The sequence below is a fragment of the Danio rerio genome, chromosome 12 (assembly GCF_052040795.2).
Source record: "Danio rerio strain M-AB ecotype USA chromosome 12, GRCz13ab, whole genome shotgun sequence".
NCBI classification, from domain to species: domain Eukaryota; kingdom Metazoa; phylum Chordata; class Actinopteri; order Cypriniformes; family Danionidae; genus Danio; species Danio rerio.
The window spans coordinates 22,829,195-22,855,502 of NC_141032.1; the positions used below are offsets into that span (position 1 = coordinate 22,829,195).

Sequence of the window (26,308 nt, forward strand, 5' to 3'; positions counted from 1 at the left end):
TAAAAGGTGTGTATTTATTCTTCAGTCAGATTAAAAGATTGTAATAAAAAAAAAATATTGTGCAGAAACAGAAGAGATCATTGCATATTCACATCACATTCCACTGAAGATACAACAAATACAATTCTTTTCCAATAGTAATATTACAAAAGAAATACAGTTTTTCTAAGAGAGGTGAATGATGAAAGTCATCATTCGTAAGAAACATTCACATTTGAATTTGCCATTGCATTATTTTGTACATCTTTCTTCCTTGTTGCACAGTTCCATCAAACTGTGCTCTGTAATGTTTTGAATTCACAATTCTCTCTATATAACAGAGATGCAAATCTCATTCACAGTTGAAGAATCATTGTAGAAAAGACCAAACAACACCCTAAACAAACTGCTAGGATTATTAAAATACTGTAGTTTACCTGGGTTTAGCATTTAGTTCATAAAGAGTCAATAAAGAGCTATTTATCACTATTTAATAATAATAATAATAATAATAATAATGAATATATATATATATATATATATATATATATATATATATATATATATATATATATATATATATATATATATATATATATAACATCTCTTTACAATTTAGATTGTTTTTTCAATGAGTTTAAACATCTTTGGTCAATGCTTTAGCTATCAGTGGCTATAAGCATCCATAGATTTTGGCAATAATTTGTAAAACCACGAAATGGGGTTTGCTGTTGAAGGTCATTTCTTCTGTTTCTAGAACAGAGAAGCAGTGTTTAGAGTCATTCCAAATGGTGTTTGTATGTGTTTGGGTAGGCTAAATTGTCCATAGTGTATAAGTGTGTGTGTGAATGTGTGTGTGGATGTTTCCTAGAGATGGGTTGAGGGTGGAAAGACATCTGCTGCGTAAAAACTTGCTGGATAAGTTGGCGGTTCATTCTGCTGTGGCGACCCCAAATTAATAAAGGGACTAAGCCAACAAGAAAATGAATGAATGAAAATGGAAGAATGGTTCACCCAAATATGGCATTTCTGTCATTATGTACACTGTCATGTCAAATTTTGGTTTATTTTTGGAATAAAAACTACAATAATTTAATGAAACTTTTCTTTGCATTTAAACATTAATCAAAACACACTTAAACCACAATAAATGTAGGTAAATGAAGACCACCCGTAGATGAACAAAAATAGAACAATATTGGTTCTTCTACGTCATTCATGACAGAATTTTCATTTTGGGTGAAAAACGTTTTACCCAATTCTCATGAATTATAACGTAGGCAAAGTTCCAGTACATTCAGTTTGAAAGTGTTCCTATTATATCAACAGGTTTGATAGTTCCTAATGTTCTGTGTTTTCAAGACTTAACTTCTTGGTTACCCTGTTCTAGCAATTCCTCTGGCTTGCTTTAGACACTTGCTCCACCGCAGAGTTATTCTCTCCATTGTTCCTCCTTCTGCAAAGATGACCTGTCTTGGCTGGACGTACAAGCCCAAGGAAAATGGCACCTAATCCCATTCCTGCAGCGCAGGAGTAGAATGCAGCACTGTAGTTTTGTGTAATATCCACAAGGACGCCTACAATATTTGGGAGGAAATACAGTAAGTTGCTTGACATTTTCATTTTATATACACTACATATTAAATGATTGGGGTCAATACAATTAAAAAGTTTGCTTTTATTCATAAAGGTTGCAGTTAAATAAGTATTTCTTAATTGGTGTTCTTGAGACTTTCGTTATCCCTTCATCCAGATAAAACATGGGAATGCATTTGATGTGGCGAACATTACAACCCCATTACTAATCTGCTGTCTCCATTTTTCTTGTCTTGTTTACTGTTGGTTACTAGTTTACAGACACACACGCATGCACGCACACACACACACACACACACACACACACACACACACATGTATATTAGTACTGCACACCATCAAATTTATCAACAGTCTTTTCAGATTTCTGGGGTTTTATGTATCTTGTATTGTCATGTCTGTTGTAAATTAACATGACAGAAATCAAGACACATCATGAACACAGCAGAGTAACCACCTGTTCAGATTTGATGACTTGCTTCCTTCTCTCTCAAATTAGCAGTTTACTAGAAAACTACATGGAGCAGTTCCTCCAGCTCAGTCATCTGGTGTCCTGGGGTCACTTTGAATCTATGTCTTTCAAATGTTGCTACCTATACCTTAAGACAGTTTACAATAGTCAACATTTAAAGTGGATCAAAAAAGCCTCAAGCCTCTTTCCTGTATAAAATCATTTATGCTCCATGTATTCCATCCATTCATTCAAACTATTTGTCTCAGATTCTAGCTTTGAATTTGTCTCATCTAATGGCCCTTACAACTCCTTGGCTTCTCCCCCTCTGCTGGTTCTGTCTAGCTCAGCCTTGAGTTTTCCAGCCCTTAACTCTTCCATGATGCATGGATTCTCTGGTTATGCTTCATGGCTCTGGGCCCATGCCTTCACCTCAGCCACTGATCCTCCTGGAAAAGGACTGGACACCCTTGAGACTAATGCCTGCCATGGACCAAGTGCCAGAGCCAGCCATTATGTTCACTCTGGAGCTAGAGTCTACCACCACTTTGTTCAGAAACATGTGTCAACTGCATGGATTCTCCCAGAGCCACCAATCAAGGTGTCTATTTGACTGGGACAGAGAACCAATTGCCTCCCTTATTACTCTTTAGCTATAAACCTACTCTTTTGTTTGCCTTCTTTGCCTTTGGTTTTGTCAAGGTCAGCAGCTCCCCTGGCGTTGTTTTGGGGCTTTCTTCTCCCACTCTCTGTTTTCTGGTTTGAGACCCTGTATGGGCTCTTACTTTACCACTGTCTTTACTTCCAGGGTCCTTTTGTTTGATGTTTAATAGTGTAAGTTCTCCCTTCACAAATTCAGCTTTGCTCTCACAGAAATAAATAAATGTAAAATATTAAAATAGAAAAATTTTTTCTTGTGGTATAAACTGCTGACTTGGATAGCATAAAATAATTTAAAAATACAGTAAAATTTATTTAAAACTTACTGACCCCAAACATTTAATGGTTATGTAAAACACTTATTCTTACCTCCTAATGGTGGACCAGCCAGTCCTGCAAAGCTCTGAATGCAGACGTAGACACCAACAGCTAAGGGCATCCTCTGGATTCCTACAACGTCATCCTCTGCCAGCATTGGGATGTGTGTGGAAGTGATATTTCCGAGTAAGAAACCATAAAGCACACAGCACACCACCAGTCCCCAGAAGCCATTTACAATGGTGAACAACACCAGCACCAGACACATCAGTGACACACATATGAGAAGAACAAAGATCTTCCTGATGCATCCACAATTCATGACCCATCCGATAGAAAGACGTCCAAAGATCTCTGAGATCGCCATTATTGACAGCATATAGGCAGCCTTGTCCCTCTCAGTTCCCAAACTGGCACTCAGCTCCACCACATACAGCTGTGGCGCAAAAAAGCCCAATGTTGCAAAGAGCCCAAAGGCTGAATAACACAAAAAACTGCCTTCTTTTAGCACTGTCAAATCCAAGAGCCTATTTTTACTTGTATTGTCCTGTTGTTTTAGATTAATCTGTACTGGTTCCACTTCTTCCAGTTCAATCCCAGATTTGAGGCCCTGTTCTTGCTCAAGCGACTGTACAACTGAATCTCCAGAGCTCCCAAAACCTTGCACTTGTTCTACAGGGAGGGTATATGTGATCTTCTGCTCAGTTTCTGTCAGAGATGTTGGTTTGATAACTATGGGACGAAGTAAAGCTCCACAGATAATAGTGATGCCCTGTAACATCCCAATCACCACCAATGTGTACCTCCGGCCGATGTAGTTCTTAAGAGCTGTGAATGCTGCAGAGATAAAAAAGCAATGTGTAAGTCTGTACCCACCAAGCATTTTCTTGTTTTTAAAAGATGTCTCATAGATGTCTAATAAACATCTAAACAGTTGTCTTGGCTAAAACAAGGCTAAATTTGGGCTGTCCGTGAAAATCTTAGAAATGTAGACAGAATAGGATAGACAGAAATGAATGAATACACATAAAGTCTGTTTATTTGACGACTAGTCTAGTTTTGGGCTGTTTTTAGATGTCTATGGATTTTCACTGACAGCCCAAGATTAGCCTTGTTTTAGCCAGGCTGTCTACATTTATGTTTATTAGACGTCTTTTAAACACAAAGTTGATTGCTGGGTAGGATTGTAATATTATTTTTCATGATCACACATAACATGTAATGCTAGCATATTGTACTAGTGCCTGTTCTTACCTGGAGCGAAAGCAAATGTAGCAAATGACTCTCCAGTGGATGCCATGGCTATGACCACAGAACGACGCCTGCTGAAGTACTGGGACAAGATTGTGACGGTTGGTAGAAATGTCAAACAATAACCCAGTCCTACGGAGATTAAAGGACATCTGAAAATAATTAGATGCTTTGTTCATCTTTACTTTCTTTACAGCCAGTAAATCAATCTTTATTTCAAGAGTTCACACTTAGCTGATGATTAATTATAAGCTTGTTTGACATGCTGTCCCGGGAGAGAGCCCTGAGCTCATGAGATCCTCGAGCCCAGGGCTCCCTCCCGTTGCAAAGCGGGAGGGGAGTTTGAGCTCAGGTAGATCTCGAGAACTCCCCTGCTGTAGCAAGTGAATGCTCTTCAAACTAATTACTAACTAGGAGCGTGTCTATGATGACAATTTGGCTTGTTCAATTGGCTTAATTGCATGTTTTTAGGCGGTGGGAGGAAACCGGGGAACCCACGTGAGCACGGGGAGAAGTGCAAAACTCCGCACAGAAATGTCTGCTAGTTTTGGTAAAGCCAGGAACCAGAGACATTCTTGCTGTGAGGCGACAGTGCTAGGCACTGGGCCACCGTGTCACCCGTCTAAGAAGGAGGCGTAGGGGAGGAAGGGGGGACTCTTCAAAACGAAGATAGCAATGGAATAAACCCCAGGGTATTTATAGTAGTTTAGGAGTCATCTGATTGGATCGTAGTGAATTGGATAATGCGGGTCAGCTGCTAGCAATCATAAGCACGTGATCCTCTCGAAATTTGTTTATACATAAACTTCACTTCAAGAGTTCACACTTAGCTGATGATTAATTATAAGCTTGTTTGGCATGCTGTCCCGGGAGAGAGCCCTGAGCTCATGAGATCCTCGAGCCCAGGGCTCCCTCCCGTTGCAAAGCGGGAGGGGAGTTTGAGCTCAGGTAGATCTCGAGAACTCCCCAAAAATGCCTTTGAATAGCTCGGGACAGCAGCCGCGTATTGAAGAGCCCCCCAAAAAGCAGGTGTAACAAGCCATATCCGGCTGCTGGATATAACGTTGATAGCTTAGGAAGAGAAGCTTCTAAGGGAGCAGAGCGAAGTAGACTCCTAAAGCCTAGGCGGGGTGAGGGCAGGGCTGGATTGACTCCGCGGGAGTCAAGGCTCAAATATATACACCCCTGCGGGGGTGGGAGCTGGGGTTAGTTTGCTCAAGCAAGAGTCGGGAAGATTTGGGCGGTGGAGACTCTTGCATGAGAGGGTGGGAGGTGGCCAGGGCCTGAACTCCGGCGGGAGTTGAAGCTCGTTTTAGTCGCCCCTGCGGGAGCTAGAGCTGAGGATTGAGGGCCTAAGCGTAAGGAAGAACATAGCGAAAGAGTGACGCTGAAAGAAAGACAGTTAGCGGAGAACTCAACGCTGGAAAAGAATTGAGGAAATAGGAGGGTAAGGAGATAAGGGGGAAGATCGGAGAAGGGTAAAAGTAGCGGAAGCACTCACGCTGTAAGGAAGAAAGAAGGGGCAAATAATTGCCAGGCGGAGAATCTCAACGCCAGAAAGAAGAAAAGGAGAATATAGAAGTATATATGCATATATAAATATATATGAATATATATGGTTATTACATGGTAAGGGCCGGGCATGGGTGGTGATTAACTCTTGCGAGAGTCGAAGCTCGGAGCGACCCCTGCGGGGGTCAGAGCTGCTGTGGGCATTTCCCCTGCTGAAGTCTGGGAAAGGGAGGGGGTGGTGGAGACTGCAGCAGGAGGTGGCCGGGGCGGGACTCTTGCGAGAGTCGAAGCTCGTTTTAGTCACTCCTGCGGGAGTTAGAGCTGAGGATTGATGGCCTATGAGAAAGGAAGAAAAGAGAGGGCGGAGGAACTCGACGCCAAAGGAAGAAAAGGAGAGAGGGAATAACCTGCGTGCGTGAGCATGCACGTGCGTCTATTCCTGTTTCGGCATGTGCATGCACACGCATCGGAACAGGTATACATCGGATGTATGCGTATAACATGCGCATACATACCATTTCTAATGGCCTGGGTGGGGCGGCGCAAATGGTGACTCTTGCGAGAGTCGAAGCTCAGCGCGACCCCTGCGGGGGTCAGAGCTATGGGGGGGGCAGTAAGAGTCGGGAAGAGGGAGGGGGTAGTGCAGGCTCTTACTGGAGGTGGTAGTGAAGTAGTGAAGGGGTGGCCGGGGATGGGCTAGGGGTGACTCGCGAGAGTCGAAGCTCAGATTGGACCCCTGCGGGGGTCAGAGCATGGTGAGAGAAGGAGCATAGCAGATTGAAAGGAAAGTTAATAGCATACATGCAAGCTGCACAACATGTAATGCCCATAGGCTCACATACTCATTTGCTTGCACGTGCATATGCATACCTAGACGTACGCCCACACCCATATACATATCCACGTGCAAATAAGCATGTATACGTGTGCAAACGCACGCTGTATCTGCGCGAGCAACCTCACACATTCCCATGCGCACCCATACACAAGCACACACGCACACGTACTCCAGCCTACTTAGGGTCGAGCTCGTACCCCTAGTTGGAGTTTGGAATTTAGCTGATTAGGGCTAGCTGGGCTGTCTTGAGGTGGGATCGGCTGAGGCGAATGTAAGCTTTGAAGGCATCAGAGGACCAGCGGCCTAGGGTCTGGATTTGGTGCGAGGATAGACTTTTGTGAGCTGCTGTGGTGGCTGCGCCAATTCTAAATGAATGCTGGAATACAATTCGGGGGAACGCCCGAAAGGCGAAGGACTTCTTTCAGATGTTTTTTGAAACCAAAAACGGGTTACTGGACGGTTAGCGTCATCAGTAAAAAGTGGGGCATGTGGGTCTGACTCCTTTGCTCTCCTTGAATGGAGAAAGGCTAGGAGAGTTTGGAATGGCTGTGTGGGGGAAAAATGTTAAATATGTAAATAAAATGCCCTTTGCTTGTCTTATCTGTTTTGCTTTGCTTAATGAAAAAGGCGAGTGTTTCAGCATTCAGCAGTGTTAGAACAGATATAGTGGGGTGTATTGCGGGATTGAAATTGGATGTGATAGCCATTTCTGAATATGACTCAAGGGTCCTTGGTGCGACAGCGTGAAGGATCAGAGATATGGAAGTTTTATGGCAATATCATTTGTGAATAGAGTGGAACAGGTGTTGGATGCTGGTCTGCTTCCGGTACCAAGAGCCGAAATTTCTGGAAAAGAAAGTGAGAGAGAGAATCAGCAATTTGATTTTTTTTTTTTTTTTGCAAACTGGAACATGTCTAGCAGTCATAATGAATTGCTTTTTGGCTGCCGTCCAAACGAGGCGTCTTAATAAGGGCATAATTGGAAGTGCGTGCGAGCGTCCTTTATTAATGCAATAAACGGTGGCTTCGTTGTCGCAATGAACGAGAATGCTAGAGGCGGACCATTCATCTACCCATAAAAGCGCTGCTGCGACTATGGGGTAGAGTTCGAAAGCGCAGATGATTGCTGATTTCTGGGTAGACTGAGCATCTGCGGGGGCCACGTTGAAGTAAACCAGTGACCTTGGTAAAAGCCGCCGAACCCGACTGAGGGGGCAGGGTCAGTGAATAAATTAATATCCACCGGGGAAGAAATTAGGTCGCTATAGAAAAAGGAACAGCCGTTCCATTGCTTGAGGAAGGAGATCCATAAGCTGCGTTCATTGCGACTGGGTTTAGAAAGATATATGGTATCTTCTAAACCGGGGACCGAGGAGGAGAGCTGAAGGAGGTGAGTAATAAACGGGCGGCCTTGGGGAATTATGCGCATCGCGAAATTGAAATGCGCGAGAATAGATAGCAGTTCGCGTTTGGTGCATGATTGTTTCTCGAGGAAAATTTGAGATAAAGAGATTATACGGTCAATCTTTTCTTTGGGAAGGGATGCTTGAAATTTATTCGAATCTAAGTTGATGCCCAGAAATTCTATGGAAGTGCTGGGACCGGCTGTTTCTCCTCTGCGAGGGGGATGCCTAGATTTTCGAAAACCTTTTGGGTGATCGATAGGTGTTTAGCTGGGGGTGAAGAAGGTAGGGAAATAAGGAGAAAATCATTGAGGAGATGGATGATATGCGGGATTTCGTAGTTATTAGATAAAATCCAGCATAATGCTTCTTAAGCATATCGAAAATTTTAGGACTACTTTTGCAGCCGAAAGTTTATCGAACTGCAAAGTAAATTGTGAGCGCCAATGAATGCCAAAAAGGTGCCAGAAGTCTGGGTGAATTGGCATGATTTTAAAGGCGGATGAAATGTCGATTTTTGCAAGCCAAGCATTGCGGCCGGCTAAACTGATGAGCGAAATTGCTTGGTCTATATCATGATAATTCAGCGAGTATTCGTCTGATGGAATGGTGCTGTTAATGCTAGGGATATAGAATTGTGAGGAGCGGAGACCAATAATCAAGGGTTTTTGCTAGAGAATTCTCAAGTCGCAATGTCAATGGGACTAATACAAGAACGCTGAACAGTGGGGCAAGAATAGTACTATCATGAGTTTATTATCGATTCTTTTTGATTAACGAATTCACTGTTGCAGGTTCGGTAGTCGCAGATTGTAGATTGGAGCAGAATAAGGTTAAGGAAGGGAGAGCTGAAACGCCCGGGTTAGATCCTTGGGTTAGATCTGAAATCAGAAGTTAGTATCAGGGTGACAATGCAATTCAAGCAATTTGAGAAATATGGCATCGTGGATGTGAGCTATGTGAGTGGAAATGCATCCTTTATGTAGAGTGTGATTGTATTTGAAGAGCATAAAAAAATGTAATGGGTTGGATGAGGGTCAGGTTCTGCAGCCAAATGTCATGGTCTTTTTATTAATGCATGATCTGATAGCTTGATGTCGCTACGTGCAAGGATGGTAGAGGTGAGCATTCATCCCCCCACAGAATGGCAACTGGAAGGAGAGCTGAGGATAAGGGGTATGGTTTGTCTGGTGGTCCTGGAAGTGTTTAATGAAGATCCGTTGTCAGAAATGTCCTCCTATTCATAGCAGCCAATCAGGAAGTTGTTTGTTGCTGTTTCACATCCAACTGACTTGCCATTATAAGCTTACATAAGACACTAGTGTATGAATAAATGAGTCACTGGTCTAGTGTAATTGGACCCCAGTGCTCTGTGTATAATTTTTTTTTTTTTTTTTTTTTTATTGCTAACATCAAACTCTGAACTCTATAAGACTTCGAGGGCGATGTCACCACTTAGTAAAACTGTGAATGGAATGTTAGTAATTGGCTTTACTTTAATCCATGAATAACATTTGTTGATATCTTAACTTCATTCACAAGCTTGTCTGGTCCAAATTCATTCATAAGACTTGCAACAGAGTCAAGAGATAGGGCAGGACCTTCTCCAGAGAGCTTATTGGGTGGTGACGCTTCTCCTTACAGCTATTGGCTTAAAGGAGAGCCAGTCAAGCGTGCCAAAGGTGAAAAAGCCCGGCGGCCATTTTGTTGATCAAGTTCACCATTGTTTATGACTTGAGCTGTTGCTTGCTGAACATTCCAGCAAACAAGCTGTTAAATGTTATGGATCAGTGGACGGGCAAGAGGCAAGTATCTTTAGTTAAAATCATTGTTTACACTAGTCTTGTTATTCAAAAGATTTATAAATGTTTTAGTCTAAATGTTTGGTAAAGTTATTTTGCAAAGCTTCCCTTCATGTGCATAGCATGTGCACCGCTAGGAAAAAGGTAATGGTTCAGTTTCATTGCAATGGCTTTGGAGTTTTTGGCTGTCAATTGCTGGAGAATAGGGTTGAAGACACAGCAGATGCGTTGAAGTGGAAGGTTTGATGTTTGTTGAAGTCGTTGATGCAATTGTTGGAGTTGTTTTGAAGTAGTAGTTGTTGTTGCTGCAGTTGTTGTTGCTGCAGTTGTTGTTGCTGCTGTAGATTGTAGCTTGTAAATTATAGCTAGTAGCTTGTAGATTATAGCTGGTAATTTGTAGATGGTAGCTGGTAGATTGTAGCTGGTAGGTGATAGCTGGTAGGTGATAGCTTGTAGCTGCTTTGGTTGTCCATGCTGGTTTAGAGTAGGTTCTTCAACGGAGCTAGCTACGGTGAAGCTGCCTCTTCAAAACGAAGATAGCAATGGAATAAACCCCAGGGTATTTATAGTAGTTTAGGAGTCATCTGATTGGATCGTAGTGAATTGGATAATGCGGGTCAGCTGATAGCAATCATAAGCACGTGATCCTCTCGAAATTTGTTTATACATAAACTTCACTTATTTGTTTTTATTGCGAAATAGACACAATATTCAACCTGTAAATCAGCTTAAAGGGATAGTTAACCCAAATAAAATTTTGTTATCATCCTCTGCTTGTTCAAAACTTCCAGATTGTTGAGTTTAATTCATATGGTGAAACGGACATATATTGAAGAATCTCAGAAACCGGAAGCCAACATTTTTCAAAATGGGTTTCACTGAAAAGCTTTTGAACAGGTTTTGAACTGAAAAGGTTTGGAACAACCTTATGATGAGTACATGTTCATTTTTAATTTTTTAACACTTTAACATATATGAACATAAGTAAATATGCACAGGGCAAAAACAGTGACCAACATAACAACAGGGTAGTCAATTTGAACAATACACAAGGGTTGACAATAGAGTACCATTCAAACATGTAAGCCTTTACATACCAGTCACAATCCCAATAGTAAGGTACATCTGATTGATAGAGCTGGTGAATGCAGTTGAGATTGTGCCCAGAGATATGAGAAACCCTCCAAACATCACAACAGGCTGGAAGCCAAATCGATTACTCAGCATGGTTGATAGAGGAGCTGAAAGGCCATAGAAATAAAAAAGACAACATGAAGCTGTTATTTTTTTGTGTTTAAAAAAAGCTTTCCCATGCTAACTCAGCCTGAACAGTCTTTAGCCTTTCAAGAAGTGACTCGACTATGTCAAGACATCTTAAATTATTTATTTAAATAATTTTCTTTAAACCGTTAGAATAACTGGCACTTGTCATACTACTTAAAGGTACATATTTTTGTTAACTTGGTCTGATTGCTTCTATTGTTTTGCCTTTTCAATTTCGGAATAGCTAGAGATAAAAACATTGGCTAAACGATTTAATGTAAAAGTTAAAGTTCTCACCTGTGAAGGTCATAACAAAGACACATATTGAAATGATCCATGATACTCGGCTGTTTGTTTCATTAAAGTCACTCATTAGGTCCTTAAGGAAGATTCCAAAACTTTTGATAACCCCATAAGTGAACACCTCTACCAGGAAAAACGCCACAGCCACAATCCAACCCCAACCACCATCTGGGACCTCGGAATAAACTTTAGAGCCGAAGCAACTTCTCAGTCGGAAAATCCACTGTGCCATTTTCACCTGCGACCTAGGAATGTGAAAGAGATTAATGTAAGCTAAATTGTGTTCTTAAGCAAATGAGCTTTTATAGCTGCTCATATCCTTCAGTATAAACTTTATTTAGAAAAAACTCTTATTGTTCACCCCTAGCAAAGAGACTTCTCCCCAATGCAACCAAGAAATGTTTAATTTTAGACAATGCTGAAGATGGAAAAACCTAAACATACATGGTTGATAATTCTTTAAACAAATATTTTCAAACATCAAACAACTGCAATAATAGCTTAACGATTTCATTTATCAGGCTTGGGATAGAAGGTTTAGCTTTGGTAATGTGATGTGTGCCAAAGACCAGTGTTGTTTTGTTAAAATAGAGCTGAAATATATAAGAACTGTACAAGATCATTATAAACTTGCAATAATAAAAATTAGAAATGTTGCGTTGGGAATTTACTCTTAATGCCAAATACCTAAAATTGGTCAAAGTTAAATTAAAGCTAATGCTAAATAATTAATATTAATAAATGAATAATTAATAGTAGGTAGAATAGTATTAAAATAAAAGTAAACACTGCAAAAAACATTCAAATGATTAAACAGGTTTTAATATGCTAAATTATTTTACAGTTACTTTATTGGTTAAATTTAGGCATTAAAACTTCAACCCTGTGACCATGTTTCACATTAATTGGCTTGGATACTGTTTGTTTGTAGACAATTGCACACAATTCACAGTTCAGAAGCCTTCTCTGCTGGCCCAAACACTGACTAAACATCAGAATCACTTATTTCAATATATTTTTCCATGTCTCATGTACAAAGGAAAGAACAGAGGGGTCTAACTGTCCATTACATGCAGGTCCGTGCTTCGAAAAAACCCACCTCTCACTAACAAAAGTCCAAAGTTTGTCCCATACATTAGCTCATTTGTCCTAGTTTGCCTGCTATGCCATCATAAATAGTAAAAATAACCCATCAAACAAGGCTTGAAGACCAAGCAGAATCCTGGTGTGACGTCAGTGAATCAGTTTTGGCCAATGCAAAATCCATTAAATTTTAAGAGTCCAACATCCAGCTGTGCAAGAAAACATCTGACATAAGCAGTCATATTTCACTACCGTATTGTTTTTAAAAGGAGAAAACATTTGACATGTAACTTTTATTCAAATCTTGGAAAACACCAATTTTCCACACCAATTTTTGACTCAGGAAAGTTATACTGAGGAATTGTGGCCAGTTTGCTCTTTGCCTAATAAATGACAAAAGGCTACAATTTAAAACTTTTTTGATAAATATAATGTAATAAATTTGTAATATATGTTTGGTACTGTACATCAAAAACTGTGGTTATGGTGACCATCCGATAAGTTAGTCCAGCCAAATAGTGCTTAAATGTCACCAAAATGTAGCATTTAAATCTCATAATTAAATAAAAAATGAGGGGAATAACTGCAAAAATGTCCACTTCTTGAGAAAAAAGAAGCACCCCATTCACCAGACTGGCTAGTCTACGGGCCTGATATGTAATCAGTTCATAATCTGACAGGGCATGCGCGCTCTAGAAATCTGAAAAGAGGCGTGACCACATGGAGACGTCATTAGAGAGGCGGCGGGAAACGACATTTCAACATTTTTTACAGTCATTGGCTTAGATGCAAACAACGACTGAACTACTTTCACATAAACCATCGAACAGCATTAGGTGAGAAACAAATTCTCGAAATATTATAATAAGTCATGAAGTAACTTTTGACAGTATTCAAATTCCATGCCATTTATAGATTTTTTATAGAGTATTATTAGTCTTTCTAAAATAAAGAGCACACAATGTTTCAGAACGTTATATCCTCATCATTTTAACGTTACGTTACTAAGCGTAACCCTTACGAGAGTTAACATTGGTATCACAACAAATATAAAATAGTTAAACCGCAAATTACCTTTGCCACGCTTACCATAGTTTATTGATAATGGTTTTCAAAGTATGTAAATAAACAAATGATAGTCCATTCGACAAAAACATGGCCACTACTACACTTTTACTTTAATAAAACATGCGAAATATTTCTAAGGGTATTGTTGTAAATCCTCAAAGCATCCTTAAGAATTACTCAGTGGTGTGCATTAAATATATCGAGTATAATTAATAGATTGATTTTTCCCAAGTCACTTCAGTCAGCATGTTATCAAATGTCAGTAAAAATATTAGTCATCAAATATTATAATCCTGCCGTTTTCACTACCTTCTCCATTAGAATGAACGTCTTTTCTCTGTGCCACGTGGTCTTTATGATCAAAATGTGTGTGTGTGTGTGTGTGTGTGTGTGTGTGTGTGTGTTTGTGTGTGTGTGTGTCTTTGTGTCTTCTGCGGTTTGCACCTAGCCCACGTCAATTGTGTTACTAATAGTCATTCAACCATATTGTAGTTCAAAGAAAGAAAAGAGCACTTACCTGCTCCTGAGTGAGGGCTTTACTGGAGCTCCAGGGCTGTGCTGGGGTCTGTTCACTGCCAGGAGTTCATGTGGTGTCTGGACATTGAGCTCCTCTGTGGTGGGAGGTTACAGCTGTTGAGTAAGTTGAGGATTGGTTGACAGTCAACGTTGAATGAAATGCACCCCCCCCACACACGCGCGCGCGCGCGCACACACACACACACACTCCCTGGAGCTGGAAGGCCAGAGGAACTGGCTGTGTCTCTGGTTACCCGCTGTAGAGTAACGCTGTTTCTGCAGGAGGGACTTTGCTGAATGTTTTAAAATTTAAAGGGACTGGTGCATTAGGTAAAGTTTATTACATAACAGCCAGCAAGATCTGCTCAGGCCTTCCCAAACTTCATCAGGTCTGAAAACCCTTGCTGGATAGAAAGATTTAGTTGTTATTAAAATAATAAAAAAATATTATTATTATTATTATTAGGATATTAAAATAACCATTAATTGAATAGCATTGTATTTAATGCATGTTGGATGGATAATGAACCATTATGCAAAATTTTATTAGTGATTTAGTGATTTACCTATTTGTTTTAATATGGCTGTTTTACTAATTTCTGCTTCAAAATAAGTAAAACTAAATAAAATGTTTTTCATTTTTTTCAGTTAATGTATTTTATTGCAAAGAAAGTATTTTACATTTTTAATATTTTTGTTCATTTGTATTTAGAGTAATATATTTTCTGTTTTAATGTTTTTTAATATAGTTTTAAGTTTTTTAATAGTTATAAAGGTTGTTTTCTTATATATGTCTGTTTCTTTTAATTTCTATCTTAGCGCATCGTGATTAACTTAGTTATTTTGTTTAAGTATTTATAGCTGTTTTTTATACTTAAATATTTTAAAATTTTATAGTATAGTTTTATAGTTTAATGTTGAATTAATTAATTATAAGTTTAAAGTTTCCAATAGTTATAGTTATTTATTTTCTAATTGTGTTGTTTCTTTTTATTTTATTTACATTTCTAATTAATTTAGTAAGTTAACATAAATAAAAATGAGAAATAACGCTTTGGAAATAAAATTACATTTTGTTTTATATAACTTCCTTTTTTATTTATTTAAAAAACAATGTTATTATTATTATATTAAATATAATGGTAATTCATTTATTTAATGTGACTTAACAAATTTGCAAGTAAAGAATCCTTTTAGAGTTTTAATTTATATATTTCATTAACTTTAATTTTTGCCTCAGTGGTTAGCACTGTCGCCTCACAGCAAGAAGGTCACTGGTTCAAGTACCGGCTGGGCAAGTTGGCATTTCTGTGTGGAGTTTGGATGTTCTCCCTGTGTTGGCATGGGTTTCCTCCGGTTTCCCTCACAGTCAAAGGCTACAGTATATGTGAATTGGATAAACAAAAACTGGCCATAGTGTATGTGTGTGTGTGTGAATGTGACAGTGTATGGGTGTTTCCCAGTACTAGGTTGTGACTGGAAAGGCATCCGCTGTGTAAAACATATGCTGGAATAGTTGGCGTTTCATTCCGCTGTGTTGGCCCCTGAAAAATACTTAGGGACTAAGCTGAAAATAAATAAATTAATTAATTAATTCATTCATTCATTCATTCATTCATTTTTTTTTCGGCTTAGTCCATTTATTAATCTGGCATCTCCACAGCGGCGCCATCTTATTCAGCATATATATTTTACGCAGCAGATGCCCTTCCTGCCGCAACCCATCTCTGGGAAACATCCATACACACTCATTCACTACGGACAATTAAGCTTACCCAATTCACCTGTACCACATGTCTTTGGACATGTGTGGGAAACCGGAGCACCCGGAGGAAGCCCACGCAAACACAGGGAGAACATGCAAACTCCACACAGAAATGCCAACTGACCCAGCTGAGGCTCAAACCAGCAACCTTCTTGCTGTGAGGCAACAGCACTACCTACTGCGCCACTGCGTCTTCCCGAAGGTAAATGAATGAATGAATAAATAACTTAAATTACCTCGCATGAAATGATCTTGATTTACTAGTTTGATCGTTTTGTAAATTTTTTCACCCTGTGCCAGAATGCAGTCATGTATCAATCACAATATAGCTATCCTTCAGTCAAATAGCATAATTTAAATGACCAATTTCTTCTTAATCTTTCAGATTTGACATTTAAATGGCGCAATTGGGATTTTGTACACTGCTTGTTTTTTCCGGCCTGCTCCATCACATCAAAAGCCATATTAAAAAAGAAGACAACCCTGAAGGGAAGGAACGACCCAATTTCATCATTATCTTAGCTGATGATATTGGATGGGGAGACCTCTGGTTAAACAGGCCTGACAACTCCACACCAACACCCTGGCTGGACTCATTAATGCTGAAGGGCAAACGGTAGAGCTCTCATTATAATTTGCCCATATATGCCACAGTTTTGTTCCTGATCATGTCTAATTATGGGCTTTTGTGTCGGTTGTTTCGCAGATTCACAGACTTCCACTCTCCTGCCTCCACATGTTCTCCATCTCGCGCCTCCATCCTGACCGGCAGACACGGCCTACGAAATGGGGTCACTCATAATTTTGCAGTAGGGTCAGTAGGAGGATTACCTCTCAATGAGACCACGTTTGCTCAGCTCCTGCATGATGAAGGTTATTACACAGCCATGATCGGTAAGCACAGCAGCTACAAGAACATGGAGAGAACAATTCAATTTACATCCTGAGAACTGTCAGAGCAACAACGCGCTCCTGATTAACAAATGCGCATCATCGCCATGGCAACTAATAAGCCTTTCAAGCTCAAGTTGTTGCAGGATTTTTTTTCAGTTGCAGTTATTAATAGAGTTTGTTTTGATTTTAAAACAGGAAAATGGCATCTTGGACATAATGGTTCTTACAGTCCTGTTCATAGAGGTAAAATGCTGCTATATATATCAATATATGTTTCATATCACCAAGATATATCATTAATTAATCATGCATTTATTTTTATACAAACAATTTTTAAACATTGACTCAGCATGACATTGATTTTTATTTCTTAATTCATTTTATTTAATTATTATATTATAATTAATTTTTTTTAAGTTTAAAGATGAGGTAAAGTTAGACATTTTTTGTTTCGTTGGCTTAAAAGGATAGTTCATCCCAAAAATAAAAACTTTACTCACCTTAGTGGTTCTAAAACTTGGAGTTTCTTTTTTTGTTGATATTACAAGATATTTAAAAAAATGTTGCAAACCAGTAACCAATGACTTCTTCAGTAGTAAAAAAACAAAAACATTGGAAGTCAATGGTTACCGGTTTCCGAGCAATTCCATGCAAATGTCAACCTTGCCATAAAAAATTACATTTTTACCAAAATAGCAAAACCTTTTCTAAGTCTTTTTGTGTAAGCAAGTGTTTTACAGGACATTAAAAATACTCAGTTAATGTTTTCAAACTGTCATATATTTGATTTACCAAAGTCACACAAGTGCCAATTTCACATCTGTCACATCCATAACGGAGAAATGTCACATCCATAACCAAGCTTTTTTCTCATAAATGCAAAAATGTAAATTAAAATAAAATAAATCATGGTTGTTCTATAGAGAGCCAACTCTTATGCTGTTGATTAGCATTATTTCTTTTGGGTTGTCCAGTTTAATTAGCAGAATTTCTACAAAGTATGTTGTATACTATAAACTCGCTGACTTTTTTGGTCACATCCATAATGTATGCTTATTTTCCTCATTTAAAATATAAAACAGCTTACATGCCGATATTTGTCTGTTCGCTTAGCTCTGTGGTTCGTAGTTTTGGATAATATAATGTTTCAATATAATGTAAATTGACATACTTTCTCTGAATTTATGTTTTGACTTTTTACTGCAAATGTCACTTCCGTAACACTGGAATTGCAACATATTTCAAAATATCTTGTTTTGTGTTAAACAGAAGAAAGGAGGACGCAGCAAAGAATATCACTTATCAATTAAAGCTTTATTATTTTATGCCACAGCCTTATATTTAAAAGGGAAACAAAAGGGTGATCATAAGCAAAAAGACCTGTATAGCCTACAAGGGTATATGTTTTCTTTCCCTTATTTATTTATTTGTTCATATGTATTCATTTGCAATCGGAAAACTATTGTAATGATGGCATACCATCTTTACCAGACTCTGGCAAAGTCCGCCTCTCCTTTGACTCTGCCTTGAAGCCTTAGTTGGCCCTCTTTGGCCCAAGGTATTCGGCGGACCGAAAAAGGCCAGTCGCTGGCCCTGAGAAAGCCCTGCTTTGGCCTGATCAGACCCCGGAAGTGACAGTGGAAACGCGACTGGCCTTGGCTTGCCCTAGCTCGCTGGCTTTAGGTGCTGAAAACGCAGCTATTGATGACAGAATTTTTCTTTTTGGGTGAACTATCCCTTTAAAGGCATGTGACCAATTGGAGACAGACAAAAATTTACCTTTATGTATCTTATTTACCTTTATTATATAAAAATTTTACCTTTTTTTTTGAACATTTTACAAAAAAAACCTTTATTTATTTATTTATTTAGCAATGGCTTTGTATTATTATTAAACTCTTTACGATAAATCCCTTGCTGTATTTTGCATATAGCTAAAAGTTTCTGCTTTTTACGAATGAATGTAAATGTATTACAGTACCTCTATTTTAAGCTATTTCCTCAAGATAATTTTGTCTATTTTATGCTTGTACTCTAGGTTTTGACTATTACCTGGGTATTCCCTACAGTAATGACATGGGCTGCACTGACAAACCAGGCCTTGACCTTCCCTGCTGTCCTCCCTGTGTACATAGTCAGTATAGTATTAATAAGTATGTATTATTATACTCTTCATTACAATAAAAAAAAAGAAACAAATTTATTAGGTATAGTTGGGGAAATAAGTATTTAACACATCACCATTTTTCTCAAAAAAAATTCTATTGGTGCAGTTGACTTGAAAATTTCACCAGATGTTGAAATACATATTTCAACACATCACCAAAGAAATACATATTTTAAACAAATCTAGTTTTCAAATGAAGTTATGTGTATTAAAATGAAATGACACAGGAAATAATTATTGAACACATGAAGAAAGGGAGGTGTAGAAAGACAGTGAAAGCCTAGACAGCAGCTGAAATCTTTCAGTTGTTATTGTAAATTAATATTAGCTGCTTCAGTCCAACATCTTCATTACCAGGATGATGAAGATGAAACCAGGGTGAATATTTCAGAAAGATAATTATCCAAAACACAGCCAAGGAAACTCTCAAATGCTCTTAGAAAAAGAGGATGGGCAGAGGGTTGATGAAGAACTACTGAGAGATTTCAGCTGCTGTCTGGGCTTTCACTGCCTTTCTACACCTTCCTTTCTTCATGTGTTCAATACTTTTTTCCTGTGCCATTCTCTTTATTACACATAATTTAATTTGTAAACTAATTAGATTTGTTTTCTTTCCAAATATGGATTCCTTTGTTTATCAACATCTGGTCAACAGCACCTTTAGAAATATGTTTTCTGAGAAAAATGGCGACATGTTGAATGCTTATTTCCCCCACTGCATATAGTCTGATGTTTTGTATACATCTCCAGCTTTACTGAATTATGTCAAATATTCACTTTACAGGAAGCATGAGGGATGCTACACCAAAGTAGGATTACCTCTGTTTGAAAATGAGAAGATTATTGAGCAACCCTTGGACACATGGAGCCTTAAAGACAGATATGCAACAGCGGCAGTCCAGCAGATTTTCACAGCCAGGTATGTCACTATATCTATGATTATATATAGAAATTGATATACAGCAGGGAAAATAAGTACTGAACATGTCATGTTTTTTTTCCTGGGAATAGTATTTTTAAAGAAGCTGTTGACATAGAATTGAACCAGATTTTGTTAAAAACCCAAACAATACAAGCATAGAAATAAAACAAAACAAATAAAATCTGAAAAATGAGTTATGTGTAATAACAATGAAATGACACAAGGAGAACCTACTGAACTACTGAAACGAATTTAATACCTTATATTAAAGGCTTTTTTTGTGATGGCAGCTTAAGGACGCCTCTCATATGGAGAAGGATGTCACATGCATTGCTCATGTGTGAGTTTTTACAGACTTCTGCAGAATGTAAAGATCTTGATGGTTCTGTGGGTCTCGTCTATCAAATCTGATCTTTAATATTTTCGATTGGATTCAAGTCAGGTGATTGGCTGGGTCATTCTACAGCTTGATTTTCTTTTTTTTTTTGAAAGCATTTTTGAGTTTCCTTGGCTGTGTTTTGGATCATTGTCTGGATGAAATGTTCACCCTGGTTTCATCTTAATAATTTACAATGAGGAAGGGCAGAGTGTTGCTGAATAACTACTCAGAGATTTCAGCTGCTGTCTGGGCTTTCACTGCCTTTCTACACCTCCCTCTGTTTATGTGTTCAATACTTTTTCCTTGTGGCATTTAATTTTATAACACATAATGTAATTTGTAATCAAATTAGATTTCATGTCTTTTCATACAGTGTGTGGATTTCTTTTGTTATTACATCCAGTGAAAATTCAACGGCACCTATAGAAATATGTTTTCTGAGAATAATGGTGACATGTCCAATGCTTATTTTTCCCACTGTATTCTGTTTTCTGTCAAACTCGGATACAAATATAATATCAACATGGTTTACCTTCCAGTCAAACTGAATGTGCATTAGTAATACTTGAAAAAAGAGCTTTTCCACTGGTCATGGAGTTTCTTGAACATTATGTAATTTTAAAAGGTCAATTCCTGAGACTGAAAATCGGGAAATTTGTTTAGGAATTTCCTGTATAATTTTATGTATTTAGTTATATTTATAAATGTATTTATTTATAAATGTATTATTCCAAGTCACAAAATGTCAGTGACTTTTTGTTTTCTGTTTATCAAAGTTTAACTCTTTTATTCATTTAATTTCTATACCATATCATGTTTTTATTACAAAATTCACATTCTGCCGATTGTTATGGTTAGGCTATTTTCAGCACTATTTTCTATCTTTTCTGCTTATCTCAAGGCAAACATGCCAAAAAATTAAATAAAAATATGAAGAGCTTTAGGTACTAAATATTTTAGATGGCTTCAAAGACTTGGGTGCACTTGTTTTTTTATTTCTTTTCAAAATCAGAAGTTATTATCCATTTTGCACTCAAAATGGCTATTACATTTATGAAAAATAATATTCAAATCATGGAAATTCAGTGTTTTAGTCAGTGAAAGTCGGGGAAAGTTCATATATTCTTACATTTAGCTAATAATTGGAACCTTATCTAAAATATGCTCTATTTATAATAGTATTTTTGTTATAAAATTATATTAAAGCTCTTGTACAGCCCTGTAAAATATATGTGAAATTAAAACATTGTTCTAGAAGTTTTATCCTCAGTGTCAGTGTTTTGCTGCTCTCAAGGGCAACTGTTTTCTAGACTTTGATCAGTCAATATAAGGTCTGCAGTCTGTAAACAAGTGTACTGGGCAAGCAAAGTTGCAGTGTTGGCCTTTGACACAGTCTAACGATAGATCATCATATGGACTGTGCGCAGACAAGTCTCATCAATTTCTCATTTCAGCAGTACACTTACGCAGATTTAAGTTCTGTGACTGCTTTAAATCCAGTGTAACTGTGGCCAGTTCTTCACATAAATCTATCAGTTTTTTGGCATTTAAAATAAGTTGTTTCATGTTGTACAGTAACTGATAAATGGCAGAAAATTATGTTGGGTATGCGTATATGCATACAATTCTGTCTAAATAAATGAAAAATAAAACACCTCTACATTATAATGTACTGTATAGAATATGGGTATTTATTTTGAGCTATTAAAACTTGTTTATTATGCTTAAACACTAAATTTATTTGTATATTAGATAATTTACATATGTTTACATTAAAGTATGATAGTTATTATTAGAGCCTGAGTTATTAATTTAAAACACAAATGTGACATTTAAATTATTTAAAACGCTTTTTCTTTGACCCACATATAGTGTCATCTTGGATTGCTATCATCTGATACCAATATGTAGTGGTTCAAAAGTTTACTGGTCAAAGTATTTCAATTTTTTCTTGGAGTTTTTTTTAGTCTATTGATTTTTCAAAGAATCCTAGTATGAAAAAAAAATACTAGTATGTATGACAGAAACAATTTCTGTAATCAAAGGCATAGATTACATTTATAAAATTCAGGTAGAAGTCTTTTAAGAACTTAAATGAAAAAAAGGTCATTTGAAACTGTACCATTATTTCAGAATTTCAGTGAATTTCTGATACACACACACACACACACACACACACACACACACACACACACACACACACACACACACACAAACACACACGCACACACACACACACACACACACACCAGCCACTTTATTAGTTACACCTTACTAGATCTGGATTGGACCCCTTTTGCCTTCAGAACTGTCCTTTGTGGCATAAATTCAACAAGGTACTGGAAATTTTGGTCCCTATTGACATGATAGCATTACACAGTTGCTGCAGATTTGTTGGCAGCACATCCATGATGCGAATCTCCCGTTCCACCACATCCTAGAGGGGCTCTATTGGATTGAAGTCTGGTGATTGTGGGGGCCATTTGAGTACAGTGAACTTATTCATGTCATGTTCACGAAACCAGTCTGAGATAATTTGCGATTTATGACATGGTGCCTTATCCTGCTGTGGATGGGTACACTGTGGCCATAAAGGGATGGACATGATCAGCAACAATACTCAGGTAGGCTATGTTGTTGACACGATGCTCAATTGGTATCAGTGTCGCAGCAGAAATCGAGATTTATCATACCAGGCAACTTTTCCAATCTTCTATTGCCCTATCTTGGTAAGCCTGCGCGAATTGTAGCCTCAGTTTCCTATTCTTGGCTGGCAGGAGTGGCACCCAGTGTGGTCTTCCGCTGCTGTTGCCCATCCACCTCAATGTTGGACATATTGTGTGTTCAGAGATGCTCTTCTGCATACCTCTGTTGTAACGAGTGGTTATTTGAGTTACTGTTTCTATCAGCTCAAACCAGTCTGGTCACAATCCTCTAACCTCTGGCATCTCAAGGCATTTGTGCCAACAGAACTGCCACTCACTGGATATTTTCTGTTTGTCGGAGCATTCTCTGTAAACCCCGGAGATGGTTGTGCATGAAAAGACAATTAGATCAGCAGTTTCTGAAATACTTAGACCAACCTGTCTGGCACCAAAAACCATGCCACATTCAAAGTGACTTAAATCACCTTTCTTTCCCTTTTTGATGCTTGGTTTGACGCAGAAATGTGTGTTAATTAGCAATTGGATAGGTGTACCTAATAAAGTGGCAAGTGATTGCATATTACAAATTTTGAACAGTGGTGTCAAATAAAAATTTGTAGCGATACAGTATGATTCCGTTAATACTATATGTTTTATGTTACTATGTGTTTGTAGTGTTACAAAGAAGCAGCCGTTCCTCCTATATGTGGCTCTCGCTCACATGCATGTGCCGCTGTTCCATAACACCTTCCTAAATGTCACAACTGAAGACCCCTACACAGCCAGTCTCAGTGACATGGACTCACTTGTGGGCAATATCATGCAGGCGCTCATCACTGAACAGTTGGAAAACACCCTCATATGGTTCACTGGTAATTTATTTCACACATATTTCATGCAATGTTCTGGCCTAAAGGCTCTGCTTAATAGAATTGCAATTTTATAAAAAATGAATCCACTTCTAAGGTGACAATGGCCCTTGGGAGCAGAAATGCCTGTTTGCTGGGCATGTTGGGCCTTTTGTTGGAAGATGGCAGACAAATAAAGGTAATGCAGATCATTTACCATAAATAATGATACCTTTAACTAGAGGTTGTTGGATTGATTGTCTAAGATAGTATTGTAATAAATTAAAAAAAATAAAATATTGTAAACTACCCATTTTAAATTAGCTGTAACAACACAATTATTGAGTTTTTTTGCAAAAACTTAATTGCTTTATGTTCAATACACTTACATTTGTAAAAACTAATATGTTTTTTTTAACAGTCTCTCTTTTGAGATGTAATAAAAAGACAATACAACATCACTCATATTTACATTTTAGGGCTGTCAAATGATTAAAAAAATTAACGTGATAAATCACACTTTTTTATTATTTTCATCTATCATTTATCATGATTAAACACGAAATGCCGTATTTATTACTCAAGTAAAAACAAAGGTATGTAAGTGCCATTTAAATTTCAAAACAATCCATGCAAATAACAAACAAAACTCCTTTCCATGTTGGATTGTAAGTGGACTACAAACACACACACACACGCACACACACACACACACAAAAGCACGCGCACACACACACACACACACACACACACATACACAGAGAAACAACGCACGCAGTCCCGTTGAGCGAGAGGGATCCCTTCAAACTCATCAACACGCACGAGCGTGTTTTTCAAATTTGCTTAAACTAAGCATTCTTAAGTATGGGTGTATTATAAAAAGCAAGGATTCTGAAAGAGGAACATGAAGCAGACACTTTACAAAAGGGGGAAAACATCAAAGTTAATGAAACATTTGAGGGACGCAGCTTAAGGGCAGAGAAATGTTTTTGACAGCTTGTGAATTCATCTGGAACTTTCATTCACATGGACACCAATACTCAGCTTTGATAATTAAGATAATACTGATCAAGAGTCGACCATGTAAGCAGCGATTTTTGATTATCTTAAATGACCACGCGAGTCCCGAAATGTGGAGGTTTTTCTTTCCGTTCGCCATGTGTTATCAAATTCCAATAAAACATCCTAAATGAAAATATGCTGAATGAGAGTGAGCTGCCGAACTGCAGTTAAAGTCTAAATATTAAAAATGAAATTGCATGAAACTCTGGAGGAAATGCCATATTTCTTTGCATGTTTAACACACGCAGGGCCAGAGCAAGCTGAACTGGCGCTCTAGGCAAACGGCAATCATGCCATTTTATTCATATGGAAGGCCGAGGGCCGTGAGGGAGTGGGTGGGTGTAGCGGATGAATGTGAAGACTGGGGGGTTCAATCGCTATTCTGCTGCCCAAGGCAGGTCGCCTCTATAGACGCGCCAACCCTAAACACACGTCGGCCACAACAGGAAATAAAAAAAACTGCAACTGCGTTATTTGCATAATTAAAAAAAAAATAAAAAATTATATATATATATATATATATATATATATATATATATATATATATATATATATATATATATATATATATTTACATATATACAGACCCATTTTAAACCTTTTAGCATTCTTACACCACAGAAGAGCAATACCACCTCAGGGAAGCCCAGCTGATCCTCTCCAGCCGACTTTCACCATAATGCATTTCTAGGTATAAGTAAAACTCTGCCATTTTCTTCCTATTTGCCCTCCTATAAATTTAGGAGCTCTTTCACTACACCTCCACCGTTTTTTCTAGCTTTAACTTTTTCCCTCCAAACTTGAACTATCTCATACTTCTATTTACTCTCATTCACCACAGCTCCGACCCATTCAGGGGTTGTCTCGAGTTTCAATTGCTGCAACAGCGACGCTCTAAACAAGCTCACATACACTTACATTATTTCCAAATAGCACTACCATTGCACTCCCTGCACTAATACAGCAGTAAATGCTTCTGCGGGAGCACAAGTTGCCTCCATACTGACCCACTACACCGCTGCAGCTGCAGAAACGCTCCACTGAGCTACACACTCATAGCACCACTGCTACTGCAGTGACCCTCTAGCTAAACCTTTTTCACCTTCATCTTTACATATCACTAAAAACAGTTATTTACCTTCATCTTTACATATCACTAAAGAGAGTATTTAACTTTCTTGCATGAGCACTCATAATTTTCCAATACCGACCATCACTGCACCTCTGCAGCTCGGATTCACACAGGGGTAGCCCCAAGCTCCCACTGCTACAGCAGTGATGCTCTTCAAGAGCTTGTATAAACTTACTTTTCAAAAAATTTTACCATCATTACTCTCACCCGCAATAATACAGCCGTAAAGGCGTAGCGGGAACTCGTATTGCTTCTATACTGACCACCATCACACCTCTAAAGCAGCTCCAATTAATTAAATTTTAAGAAGTTAAACGGCAATCAGATGTGGCAGAGTATGTATTTATTTATTTTATTATTTTTATTTATTTATATTATTTATTTATTTATTATTATTTACTTGTTTATTTATTTATTTATTAGTTATATCAAATGCCAACATCTAACCCTG

At 38.0% G+C, this 26,308-nt stretch overlaps 2 protein-coding genes across 2 annotated transcripts in view; one reads left to right on the plus strand and one right to left on the minus strand.

The window, feature by feature from the left end:
* On the minus strand, positions 1–14,127 carry slc16a6a (solute carrier family 16 member 6a). The gene is given in 7 exon segments (NM_001256832.3): positions 1–511; positions 561–1,556; positions 3,056–3,841; positions 4,259–4,387; positions 10,908–11,051; positions 11,371–11,621; positions 14,045–14,127. Coding segments are annotated over 5 exon segments (1,488 nt in total). The 5' UTR covers positions 11,609–11,621; positions 14,045–14,127; the 3' UTR covers positions 1–511; positions 561–1,365.
* arsg (arylsulfatase G) overlaps positions 13,131–26,308 on the plus strand; it is a gene marked incomplete in the record, with an annotated part of 19,751 nt that continues 6,573 nt past the window's right edge. The window contains 8 exon segments of the mRNA NM_001365361.1: positions 13,131–13,295; positions 16,194–16,424; positions 16,515–16,702; positions 16,898–16,945; positions 18,741–18,855; positions 19,654–19,788; positions 23,491–23,687; positions 23,782–23,862. Of these exon segments, the coding sequence (NP_001352290.1) occupies positions 16,207–16,424; positions 16,515–16,702; positions 16,898–16,945; positions 18,741–18,855; positions 19,654–19,788; positions 23,491–23,687; positions 23,782–23,862 (982 nt within the window).